The 14,006-nt window shown below is 39.5% G+C and overlaps 1 protein-coding gene across 2 annotated transcripts in view; it reads left to right on the forward strand.

Annotated features, from left to right (window-relative positions):
- The window catches only part of UNC5C (unc-5 netrin receptor C), a 388,870-nt gene that overhangs the window by 321,837 nt on the left and 53,027 nt on the right, over positions 1-14,006 (forward strand). For both annotated transcript variants that reach the window (XM_079773660.1, XM_079773661.1), the window contains one exon: positions 12,558-12,614. In XM_079773660.1, the coding sequence (XP_079629786.1) occupies positions 12,558-12,614 (57 nt within the window). The remainder of the gene's footprint in view (positions 1-12,557; positions 12,615-14,006) is intronic.

Below are 14,006 nucleotides of genomic sequence, written 5' to 3' on the forward strand. Positions count from 1 at the left end.
ATTCAAAGTAAGATTTTTAAGGGCAGAGCAGGAACAATAAAGAAAGAACAAAAAATATGGTAAATGAAAACAATAAATGAGATGGTATGCATCAGGGATCGTCATATATCAGGGATAATAATGTAAATGAATTCAATTCACCTGTTAAAGGAAATTCAAAATTGTGGTAGGAAAAGAATCCAGTTGTATACTGTTTATGAGAGAAATAATTAAATTATAATTATGGAGAAAGACTGACAGTTAAGAAGTGGAACTTACAATAGAGTTCAAACTTTTATTTTCAAATGTCCAATTAATGGCTTTGACTAACTATTGGACCATTCCTAATTTAATTTCATTTCCCATTGTGCTTAAGTAATACATCTTAGAGATTTTGTTTGCTTGCAGTTTTAATTTAGATTTTTCTTGATTTAAAGTTCTTAGAATGTTTAATTTTCCATTGGATATTTAATCAAAAGTTTTCTAAATTGTTTACCTGGCTATTAGTTGTTTGTGTAAGAAGTCTTAGAAATCAGATGTTTCCTCAACACAATTTAAATTTTTTAAAGGATTTGAGGTTTACTTACAAAATTATATAGTATGTTAAAGATATAATAATGCTAAATGTTAGCAAATGTGCAGTAAAATAGGATTTCTTATATTTTACTAATGGGAATACAAATTTTTACCATTATTTGGGGACATGATTTGACAATATGAATTAAGAGCTTTTTGCTGAAACCGGTTTGGCTCAGTGGATAGAGCATCAGCCTGCGGACTGAAAGGTCCCAGGTTCGATTCCAGTCAAGGGCAGGTACCTTGGTTGCGGGCACATCCCCAGTAGGGTAGGGGGTGTGCAGGAGGCAGCTGATTGATGTTTTTCTCTCATCGATGTTTCTAACTCTCTATCTCTCTCCTTTCCTCTCTGTAAAAAATCAATAAAATATATTTAAAAAAAAAGAGTTTTAGAAGTGTTCATAGCCTTTGGCCCAATAATTCTACTTCAATGAGTAAAATTTCAGTAATAGCAATACCTAAAAAGATATATGCCAAATATGTAATATTCTTTGTATTTTACTGTAAAAAAAAAATTCAAAATCCGAAAGTCCAATATTAGAGTACTGGTTGAGTAACAAAAGCTACTTCCATAAGTTGGAATATCATAGAGCCACAAAAATATGTATATATGCTGGTTGAACAAGAAAAGTATAATATAGATTTGTAGACAATCTATATTACATTTCATCATAAGTATCTAAAAGTAAGCTTTAGAAAAAGATGAATGAAATTTAGGCATTTATGCTTGTGAGATTATAATTGATTATTTTTCTTTTTCCGTATGCACTTTATTCACCATATTCTTTATTTTTCATATTTCATTATGTTTATAACTGTAAATGACTTTTTGAAAAAGAGATGTTGAGGATTGCCTGAAACAACTGCATATCTTATAAGCAGAGTCTCAGGATTTGAAATGTAGCAAAATCACTGATGCATCCTGGGAATTTGGTCACATTGATTCAAATTAGATTAGATTTAAATTAGATTACCAAAAAATGTATTTGCACAAAATACTTGCATAAAGCTCTCCTTGTATAAAACCCTAGGTGACAACAGTTACTTATAGCCAGTAAATCAAGTGCATATATAAAAGGAATTTGAAGACATGGGGATTTGGAACTGAATTATAGTTTTGCATTATTTCCCAGTTGCCTGTTTTATACACTTGCAAACACACTTATCCTTAAACTATTTGATAAATTGGATTCATTATGTGACGCTGTGTAATTTCATTTGTGAAACAAGGTCATGGTCTTTAAGCAATTTCAGAAGCTCAACTAAGGTTTTTAGGCAATTTATACACATTAGTTGATATTGAAGTATAATATATATCATGTATCTGTTACACTGGATATATAGTTATTGGCCTGAAAAGTAGTTCCTACACTGGAGATACTGCCTTCAAATTAAGAACTTCTATAAATTGGTGTTATTAACACATTCTTAAAAGTTATTTAAAAACTATCAAAGTCAATTAATGTCCCAAAAAAAATTGGACATTTTTGGTTTATAAGTACATTGTTATTTAAAAAACCATTTAAAAATTGGAGTTCTTTGGTATGCTGAAGGGTATGAATTGCATTGAACAAGAAAGAGTAGTTGAATTGGAGTATTTTTCACTATTGAAAATAACTGAACACACATGTCTGATATGAGAAACTTAGCATTAAAAACAAACGAGACTGTTCTTTCTTAATTAATAATACTGCAGAATAATGTATCTAATTCAATGGGAGATCCATTGTGCTGTGTACCCATTTAGGTTTCTTTATATCATTCCTAAAATTATATTACAGTAGTCCCTGTTTTGCCATGTAGTTTTGAAATAGGATTTACTTGAAATAGTTCTGGCAAGAGAGACACAGAGAGAGAGAACTTTAGACAAAATTGAAAAAGATACAGAAGAAAAAAAGCACTTAGGACAATCTCCAAAAATGCTATGTCAATAAGCATATTTACCTTTTACCTTTTATGTTGAAACTAGAGGCCTACTGCATGAAATTCATGCACTGGGGGGAGGGAGGAGTTCAGCCCAGCCTGCGGCCTCTCACAGTCCTGGAGCCCCCTGGATGTCCAACTACCAGCAGTCAGACATCCTTAGTGCTGTTGCAGAGGCCAGAGAGGCTCACACCACCGCCACTGCGCTCGCCAGCCGTGAGCCCAGCTAATGGCTGAGCAGCGCTCCCCCTGTGGGAGCACACTGACTACCAGGGGGAAGCTCCTGTGTTGAGCATCTGCCTCCTGGTCATCAGTGTACATCATAGCAGCCAGTCGTTCCACCATCAGGCTGAAACCTGCTCTCCAACATCCCCAGAGGGGTCCTGGATTGCGAGAGGGTGCAGGCCAGGCTGAGCGACCCCACAGGTGCACAATTGGGGCCTGGGAGGGACCCAGGAGTTTGGCCAGCCAGGGAAGGACCACGGAAGGGCTCCAGGGTGTGTCCGGCCTGTCTTGCTCAGTCCCAATCAGCTGGACCCCAGCAGCAAGCTAACCTACCAGTCAGAGCATCTGCCCTCTGGTGGTCAGTGCATGTCATAGCAAGTGGTTGAGCGGTCTTAGCATATCGTTAGCATATTACACTTTGATTGGTTGAACAACCAACTGGCTGACTGGACACTTAGCATATTAGGCTTTTATTATATAGGATACAAGTGTATTACCAAGACCTGACAACTTTGAACTTTTATAATCTCTGTAATGAATATGTAGTAAGATCTACCTTGTCATGATTATCATATAATGGTTTAATTCATGCTACTTTTTTATTTTCAAAAAAGCAATCCAAGGACTATACATATGGCTTAGTCCAGAAACAGTGCTTTATATGTATTTATGAATACACTCAATTAGATTATTACATTACTGACTCTAATCCTATAGACTTTAGTTTTTAATCCTATTTGAAGATTGGAATCCCATATAGGGATATGTAACAATTCAAATCTGAATTTAGAAATACTCCTTCTTGCTGAGGAGGGTTTATGCCACAGTAGACAAATTAAAAACTGCAATTTACAAACAAGAACTGCCTGGAATTGTGTCTGCATCAGTGAACTTCCTGGCTTCGGGAAATTAAAATGTTATGCAGTCTGCAAATTTAGCACTTTCTCCTCATTAAAAAATTTACATGTCACACAGCTCTTCCCTTAATTCTGACACGCAGAGGAAGTGGCGGAAGTCTATGTGTAAATTGTGGTATGGACACATTGCATACCCGGTTCCCCAGAATCCCAGGTGCATTGAATGTGAGAAAATAATTTACTTTACAAATAGCATTTTCTTGACTTCAGAATGGTGTGTTTATGACTGCTAGAGCAGGCATTTGAGAAGGTGCTAGTCAGTTTCCAGTGCAATTCTTGTCAACACCGCAGTTTGATAGGGAATGCAACATCGTGCGTGTCAGACAGTGCGTGCTTTCATCTGTAGTTTGGAAGAAGTTGATGTCATAGCTGCATTGATACCGTCCTTGATAGGCGTAGTGTCCCAGCTGGCAAATAAATTCCCTGCCTGTGGACTGGCCGCCCGACACAGTGCTCTGCTGTCTCCCGGATAATAAGTGCGGTTTGCTTTTGCTTTTCCCCTTTCTGGTAAAACATTTTCCTGCTTTTGAAAGCAGGGATGTGGTTAGAAACCGTAACCCACAGAAACCTGTTGAACACCTAAGGAGCCCCCACACGGGTTCGTGTGAGAGGACGAATGGAAGGTCTTCAGCTTCTATGATGGAAAGGAAACTCCTAGGGGTTCAAGAAAGGTGGCACCTCTGACAACCACAGTAGAGTGTGGACTCCTTCCAATCGCAGGGGTGCAGGGCCAGGGCTCTCAATCACATTTTCTTTTGCCTAAAAGCCCAGCAGATAGGGTGATGCATGCTAGAAGAAGTCAGCCTCTTCGGGACTCTGTTATTTTCCCACCAGATGTCTTTACTGCCATGGATTATAATGTCATTGCCTTTGGATTTAATAGTTCATTATTCTTCCTAAGGAATATTGATGGGGATAGAGTCTACTTCATTAAAAACACTTGAGCAGCTGAACTGAGGATTTGATTCAACTGTTGAGTTAAATTTCAGCCATTCATTCTTCACCTACTGTGAGTCACTAGATAAGACTTTTGCATCCTGAGAGGTTAATTCCGAGCTATTCATTTTCAGAGGGTGTGGCTGTCGCTGTCAGGGAAAAAAGGCCAGTGTAGTCCGGACGGCCTCCTAGCCTGTGAAAGCTGCAGCTTGAATGACCACAGCAATTTAGGCAACTGACATCAGTGATAAGCAAATGGTCTTTGCAATTTTTGTTGGCAAGTCCTGGAATTTATGTATTCATTTATTTGGAGATCCTTAAGCCCCTGTCAATAGATAAACTCTCAGAAGAGTGGTAAATTATAATAAATGACCTGAGTGTCTTTGACAAACCTGACCTTTGACATCATTAGTGCAGTCCTGATGGGCTGGCTAGATAAGAACTGACCTAAAAGGAAAAAACAAAACCTGGACATGCTTATTCTGAATGGCCCTGGGGGTTTTCAATAAGAACATTTGCATCAGAAGAAATGTAACCCGAGTGAGAAAAATCACATTTTTTGGATCAGGGTAAAGTCACTGGCAAAAAGAAAGACCAAGCAGCTAGGTTGAGGAGAGGGGAAAAGATTAAAGATTCTTCTTAACTCTAAGATCATAAAAATGAGGACAGATCTTTTGAAGTGCTCAAGTATACTTCAGATAGATGAATATGACTCAAACTCAAACAAAACTTAATGATTTAAAAACATGTATTTTTATAGAACACAATGCTTTTTATAGACTATAATTAAGTTGTATTCATAATTTACATTCAAACCCCCATATAATATATGAATTATCCTCTATTTTTTAAATTCTCACAATATCATAAATCGATTCACCTGTATTAAGGTCATCAAAGCAGCTCCATATTGAAATATAATGAGTAAATCTGAAGGCAGGCAGGAACACTTTATAAAACTCCACCCATCTTCCTTTGGCTAGGAATTTGATAACTAATCTAAAGAAAGAGAGTTTTAATCCCCAACTTTCGTGGACATAAATATTACTGTATCACATGTATTTTAATTTAAAGGAATTACAGATGTAATTTTAATTTTATTCACTTTCTACTGCATTGGCTTTAGGCCCTGGCATATATTGCTTCTGACTCCCATCCTATATAATATAGAGCTAACATGCTAATTAGACCGAACAGCAGAACGACTGTCCAGACATCCTTCCGGACAACCGTCTGGATGACTTTCTGGACAAAGCCAGGGCTGCAAAGGCCAGCCAAGGCAGCTGGGGCTGCAAGGGACTGCAAGGGCCTGTGAGGGCTGGCTGAGGCTGCAAGGGCCGAGCCCCTTGCATGAATTTCGTGCACCAGGCCTCTAGTCTACTATGTTAGACATGGCCACGCAGAAGCAAACTTGAGCTGAGTTTAATCTAATAAAACTCAAAAAGTACAAAAAAAAAAATAACCTTACACACAGAACTTTTGATAAGCCTCTAATCATTGCTCTCTCTTGTAAAGGAAGAAACGGAGGTGTAAAATTGAAACAGCCCACCCAATGTCCACTATAAGTTAGGGCAAAAGTCAACATAGGAACCCAAATCAGTCACATTTTAAAATACTCCTTTTTTTCATTTGCGCTCTTAAATAGTGGAAACAACTGGCTATCGGCTTTTTATTGCTTTAAAATACAATTTTCTTCTGATGGGTAGTGTCCTTCCAATTATTGGTGTTTATTCCTTTCTCACATTGGTATCATTTGAGGAAAGCAATGTTTCTCTTTTAAATATTTATTTATTGCAGGGTTTTATGCCAAATACAATGTGATGATCATACATTAACAACTGCATTATTCTAGCTTGGCTCTCCAGTAACAACAGAATAGAAATATCCAACTTTGGTGTACCTCTTCCCTTGCCCACACTTGAGACAAAAGCCACTGTTTGGAAGTAGTTTCATTTAAGGGTGAAAATCTCTGTTATTTTAGCACTAGAGGCCCAGTGCATGATTGAATCATGCACGTGTAGGGTCCCCTACACACTTTCGCTTTTCGCGGTGGAGCTGGGTGCCTGTCCGCTGGTGACAGAGCAGACAGGCACCCAGCTTCCCCACTTTTGATGGTCCGTGGCCGCTGAGGGGGGCTACCCTGCTGTTGAGAGGCGCAGGGGGGCAGGAATCCCCTGTGCCTCTCAACAATAGGGTAGCCCCCCTCAGTAGCCCCCCTCAGTGCCTCTCAACGGCCAGATCCCCCCCCCCTGTGCCTCTCAACGGCCGCTGAGGGGGGCTGCCACGGACACCTGGCTACCCTGCCGTTGAGAGGCGCAGCTGGGTGTCCGCAGCAGGCCCCCTCAGCAGCCGTGGATCTGGCCGTTGAGAGGCACAGGGGGTGGGATCTGGCCGTTGAGAGGCACTGAGGGGGGCTACTGAGGGGGGCTACCCTATTGTTGAGAGGCGCAGGGGATTCCTGCCCCCTGCGCCTCTCAACAGCAGGGTAGCCCCCCTCAGTGGCAGTGGATCCGTGCCTCTCAATGGCCAGATAGGCCACCCCGAGTCCCGCCCCCCAGCCTCCCGCCGCCCAATTGTGGGCGTAGCGGAGTGATGGTAATTTACATGTTACTCTATTATTAGATAGGATTACCTCATTCAATCACTGAAATGCAAAGTAATCCATGAATATACCAAGCCCTTTTCTATTATTTCCTTGCCTCTCCTCATTTAAATCTACCAACTAATGCCCAGTCAACCCTTAAAAAGGCTGTTGGGCTATTTAGCCTAAGCTCTGGGCACCCTGTCTGCTGCCCACCATCTTTGTGATGTTAGACAAGTCCTTTCACCACTCTACGCTCCTGCTCCTTAGGCTGCAGATAAGGAAGGGTTACGGGAGGAAATTCTAACCACTGATCTGTTTTAACACCAACATCCTGGGGGTTGTGAGGCAGTGAAGGCATAGAGTGGTTTTGAGGACTTCAAACCTGCCTAGTGATGCTCAGAAGTTCTGACACTTCTCACATCAATATTTTTGCTTGATAATTTTTTCTATTAAATATTATCTATAGCATAAAACAGTTTACATTATCTTTTTTTTTTACAATTAATCACAAAATCATGACCATTTTTGGCTGTCACTGTCATCTGTAAAGCAGGAAAATAATGTTCTTAAGACTGGAAAAATCAAACCAGTTGCTGTTTACTGGGGAAATTAAGATTTACACATGGTTTCTGGCAATGTTTCTGAGGTTTCCCAACTATAAACCCACCAAGTAGCTTATGTTTAGACATATCGTTACACAATTAGGAGCCATGTACGTAGGGGCCAGGTACTAGACAACCAAGGAATGCTCTCTTTCCTTTTTAAGCTACTTGAGTACGGACTCTCATCTTTTGTAACAGTTGGACATCTGCTGAGAAATATGGGCAACCCCACCTCTGGTCTAAAGGGTGACCTTGTGAATATTAGAAAAAAAACACTCATCCTTTCCTCAAGCCACCATCAGCCACAAGACTGCTATCGTGACAATCCAAATCTACAGTCAACACAGATGTGAATGGAGTCACCCAGAGTTGAACAATGCAAAACTCTCACATCGTGAGCTTTACTGCCAAGAGGGTGAAATCAAATTTCAGTTTCAACATTTTTGGTAACTTTAAAACATCACTCCTCAACTTTGGAATTTTGTTTCCTCATCTGGAAACGCTGGAATAAATAACCTCTTAAAACGCCGTCTTGAGCAACAGTGAGATGGCTTCCTGGCGGAAGGAGCACTCAGTATCGGAGACAGCCTCCTCTTGCTCTGTCTGTGCATGTCTTCACTTCAGTTTTCTCCACAGTGAAACTCCTCCCAATCCCTATTCTCCCAGGTCAGGGAAATCTCTCCATCGGAAAATATATGTTCTTTAAAATTACAAAAAAGAACACAACAATACCAAAAAGCCAAACACAAAAAACAACAACAAAACTAGGAGGTCATAGGGCATGAGCATGTCCCATAGTAGAAGCACTAGCTTGGCCTAGTGGCAGTTGCTAAGGCTACTGAAATCAATGGGCAAGCAAGTCTCATTGAGTGAGTAACCTCAGCCTTCACTCACTAAATGCCACTAATAACCCCCTGATCATTATGGCAATCAAAGAACACATCCCCTGCCCCATTTCCAAATACCCCTTTTAGGAGGGGCACTGGCTCTGGTTGACAAACCGTTTTAGCATCAAGTTTCACTCTGGTCTTGGAAATTTGCTTCTGAAACACGCCACTATATTTTTGCCAGAAGCCACAAAGGCCAGGAAATAAACCTCTTTAAAAGGAGAGGGTGAAAAAGTATACAGGACTTAGAAGAGTGCGTTGCTCATGGTTTCTCAGAAAAACTGGGCTTCTTATCTCTATAATTACTAGGGAATCTGAAATTCAAATAAATGTCCTAAGGTCACTCATTAAATAATAGGTTGCCTTGACTCTACAAATAAAATCCATTAAGAGCCCAGCATCTCAATGTACTTATAATGTGCAAGATAATGTTATTAATATAGTTGCCATTTATTGATTGCTTGCTATGTACCAGCATTTTACAAATCTCATTTCTCCTTTTCACAACTGTGTGGAAGTGATTCTCCCTGTCTCCTGACACAGATGAGAAAACTGATGCTTTGGGAAGTGCAGTAGTTTGACCAGGTTCTCATGGTTAAGGAAGGGGCAGAGCTAGGATTCAAACAAAAGTCTACACACTTGAAGAACTCAATTTCGCTGCCTTGGCCAAGAGCCACGGTGCTTTTTCATTTGGCCTTTCTTTCAAGAAGTAGGAAAAGTAACTGAAATCTCTAACTTATGAACCAGGCTACTGATAGTGACACGGAAAACAATTATTTTGTACTGTGTTCTGCCGGAGATATTATTTTTCATTATGGCTGGGACTACTCTCAGCAGGGTCACCTCATTAGCAGAAGAAAATGGCCCCTGTTGTTCTGTGAGAGATGGAGAAGTTGTAAAAACAAACTCTAGAAAGTGATTCTGTTCCCCTTGTTTAAGCGAGGGAATAGTCATCCCCTTCTTTTCTGACTCCCAGCCTCCTAAGTGATGGTTTAGTTCTCTAGTAGTGTTTTGAAAAGGATGGAAAAAGTTTTACCGAGCTGCCTTCCGAAACCCTTTATCAGTGTTCCCATAACAGAGTATTTTGGGGTGTTGACCCACTGGTGAGGATGCTGAGCACGGCTCTGTTTTAAATGTGCCCATATAGGAAAATAACAGTTCGTCTAGATTGGTCCTAAATGGTTATGAGGAATAACTGTTAGTGAGACTTTTCTTAATTTTATCTTCCAGCAATCTCAAATGCAAACATTCCATCAAATATATTGATATCACTATTGATAGACATCTCCCAAGCCATGTGTTGTAGAAACCATCCATAAAATGATGTCACGTTGCTGTCTATGGAGAAACCCAAATGATCTTTTCAAAATTACATTCGATCACAGGATTTGCACTTCATTTAGAATAAATTCGAGATGCCTTGTCATGAACTACTGGGCCTGTATGATCTTGCTGCTGCTCACCCCTCTGAGTGGCCCTTTGTCCTCTCACTCATTGCCCTCTAGCCACTCTATTCTTATGTCAGGACTTTTGCATTTACTGTCCCTCTTCATGGAACATCGTTCCCTCCTGATCTTTATTTGGCTGATTCTTTCTCATTGTTCAAGTTTCAGCTCAGACTTCATTTCAACAAAAAATTGTTCCCTGATTCCCTAGGTTTGCCATCCTTTTATATCCAATCACATTGTATTCTTTTGTTTTATTTCTTAAAAGGACTTTTTTCAGCATTTGAAATGACCTTAATTTGTCATTTTATTTTCCTGTTTGTTTTTCTGTTAAACTAGAATGAAAGCAGGGACTTTCCCCATCTCACTTGTCATTGCACCCCTATGGCTAATATAGAACCCAGCATATATTAAGGTTCAAGAGAATTTATTGGATGAATGAATGAGTGAATGGATGAATGGATTCCAGTTCTGTGCCTGCAATGAAATATAAGACTCAGATAAATACCAAAAGGCACAAAAATGTTTATTGAGTGGTCCAGATCTACATAAATGTGGGAAAGTTGAGATTAAAATCAAAATTATTTAAAAAAAATTATTATTCCCTGGCTAGCCTATCAAAATCAGGGACTCTATTGGGAAGTAGGCATAAAAGCCAAGAAAACCCAGAACGGCTTTACAGGGAGAGATTCCAGCTCATGCTCTGTTTCTCTGGAAGTTGGCTTCTCCCTTTATGAGCTCCAGCTCTTCTGTGTACTGCAGCAGGCCCTCACGATCCTTATCAAAACGTTCACGGTGAACATCAAAAATCATACCCAAATATCCTACTTTACACTAATTTCCAGGCCCCCTCACCAGCCAAAAACATATCTCTTGGCATCCCGCTTTAACATCATCCCTACCAAAAGGACAACATTAGTGATCTGGTCTCCTCTCCTAGCAGTGAACTTGTATTGTCTTAAGTCTTTGGGGCTCAGAAATAAATAACCTTTTCTCTAGTGCCTGAATATGTCCCAGATGTCCTATTATTGAGTTCACAGAATACAAATGGAAAAGGGTTATTACCAGGCAGAAGCTTTTAAAATGAAAATCAGACCTAATACATGGACTCAGACACCTGGAGTAAGGAATATAATATTTATAAAACTGAGTTGGAGGTTGCAATCATTGCTCTAAAGTAAAGCATTAAATATTAATTCAAAGCAAACCTGTCTGTGCTGCAGCAAACCTCTCTTTCATTACTTCCCCCAAATAGGTAAATAGCTTGTAAGAACCGAGTGTTCTGCAAACTACCAAAAAACCTACCTGAGGCACGATTTAGAATTAAAGCATTGCACACCTTTAATTTTGAACCAATTAATTGTGATTCTTGTAGATCCTCTACATGTCTGCCCTTGGGTATCACTAGGAAAGTTTAATGCTTCTTATTCATCTCCATTTGATTAATCCAAACGGTGCCAGATCATTTGATTAACTCATGTTGCAGCATATTAAATATTAGAAAACTGCGGGAGCCAGTTACGAGTTGTACATTTTAAATTTCCGTAATTTTTTTTTTTATTTCAAAAAGTTCATGTTTCATATTTTTAAATCTTTTCTGCCAATCTTCTACTTCACATTGGTATTTTTATTAATAACTATGACTACTGTCATTTCCTGTTTCCTACCTTGAGATATACTAAAAAGAAAGAAAAATAAGATTGCTAGTTATTTCTGCCTTTACTGTTGAGATGAGGTTTCTGTGTTGCCCGATTCACACCATTCCTCTGAAGCCCTGAAATAAATAACCTTGTAACCTCTAGGCCCTATTGATTTTTTAATGATTTCAAATAAAAAGTTTCCAGTTTCCATTGCATTGACAAACTGCTCGTCCCTGGGCGAAACCTATTGGATTCCCATTAAATGGAGGGGGCAGGAAACAACAGCAAAAAAATCCAAAAAGGGGTCTCCGAAATGGAGCAGGGAGAGGTGGTGGAGGCTCAGCTCAGTAAATGGGTACTTAACCTTTGACCAATGACGACAGGTCTCCTTTAGTTCTATTAGACCCAGAGCAAGCTGTTATGATTTAATAAAAAAGAAAAAAAAACTGTTTGGAGCTTTACTGAATATGTCCTGGGAATTAAAGCATATGGCAGGGATAAGGAAAAAAGATTTGCCTTATGCTAATGACCCATGATGTCTGAAATAAATTAGATCCATTAGAGTTATGCTCAATAAAAGAAAGACTTTAAGCACTCCAAAGTTAGTGACTCGAGACCAGTTTTTGCTCTGAAATTCAATCTGCCTACTTATTAATTCTTCCTGAGACTCCAGAGCAGACAGGAGATGCAAAAGCATAGTTCTGTACTGAACCTGAATTTTAAAGGACCCCGAGATGCTTTTCCTTTTCTTTTCATTAACCATCTTTCATGCTTCTTATTTTGTGTTCCTCGTTGATTTGATTTTGTTCCCATTTTTGTTTCATTTTTTTGTTTCTTTTCAAGGTTTCATTTATCCTATTTCAACTGAACAGAGAACCCAGAATGAATATGGATTTTCTTGTAAGTCTGATGTTTGGTTTTTATGTTGCTGAATAATCTTTTAGCGTTATTGCCCCCAGTTCAAGTTTACCTTTCCTTAGATCACAGATGTGCACACAGGAAATAGGTGCCTAATATATTCGAACACGAAAAGCAAATTAGATTTTCACTGTGGAAGAGAAGAAAGGGTCATTTCGAGTGTCTGCCAGCTTTCAAACCTATCAGCCTACTTCCAAAGCTTGGGTCCAGTAGCTGACAAAACATATTGTAAAAAATGCTGATGTAAATAAAAGGCTGGGTTAAAATGCTAAAAAAGTAAAGGGTTGAGAAAATGCAGATCTATTGCGTTAGAAATCATAAATGTTGAATAAGTAATTACAGCCTGGTAAAATAAAACATTAAGGATTTTGATATCATATGCCGACCGGAGTTCAGAATCCTGCTGCAGGGCCTCAGATAGGACCCAGCAGCAGAGTGAAGTCAGCACTTTGAAAGCAGGGCTCACACAACCAAGAGTGCTCGGGATGCCACTGGTTTTCTGAAAAGATCTGTGCATACTGACTTGATTGATAGGAAAACAGATATTCTGGACACTTTGGGAAAAACAGTGGTTTAAAAAGAAAAAAATAATAATCCTTTCACATACAGTGCATTTAAATACAAAATTCTAAAAGAGATGTAGTGATTTTTCAACAGAGAATTTCTTTATACTGTCAGTGCCTCCAAGAAATCATGACATGACTGTGTAGGTGGTTCCCTGGGCCACTGGCAATTTGAATGAAGTCATTTCACTGTAGAAAGCTTGTGTCTGAGAGTCTTAGGAGAGAGCAGTGGTTCCTCAACTCTTAGGAGGTAACTCCGACCTACAAATCTGCACTCCCCCCAATGCATGTAGATATAAAATTGAGCATTAAAAGGCTGTTGACCACCTGAAGTACCTGTTTAATCACCTCCTTTACAGTGAGCCAGGAAGCTTCTGTTAACATTGCTGAAAATTTTTGTGGGTCCTAGAAAACTAAAAACAGATTTAAAGATGTCAGTAGGATTCAAGAAAGGTTTACTTTTGTTTGTTTTGTTTTATTTATCACCTTTTGCCGTTGGATCAAAGTATGTCCCATGCCACCAAGGCAACATGCAATATTTACAGGAATTTTCTTCTCTCTTTACCCAGAAACAGCCCTCCCCCACCCCCCGCCCCCCCGCCGCCATCTGACCACACACTGTGTTGGTCAAATGCTTAATTGCCTTCAGGGCTAGTCAGACCTTTCTGATCACTGAACCAGGCCTTTATCTTACCCAGTACACCGTAGAGCTGTATTTTATTCCAGTAATGAGTAGCTCAAATGTAATCTCTGACAGGAGACCGTGAGAAGCTCAGGGTTCTCAGAGGTAATACTGAGTCTGTATAAAAGC

This window comes from Cnephaeus nilssonii, assembly GCF_951640355.1.
Source record: "Cnephaeus nilssonii genome assembly, chromosome: 1".
Classification (NCBI taxonomy): domain Eukaryota; kingdom Metazoa; phylum Chordata; class Mammalia; order Chiroptera; family Vespertilionidae; genus Cnephaeus; species Cnephaeus nilssonii.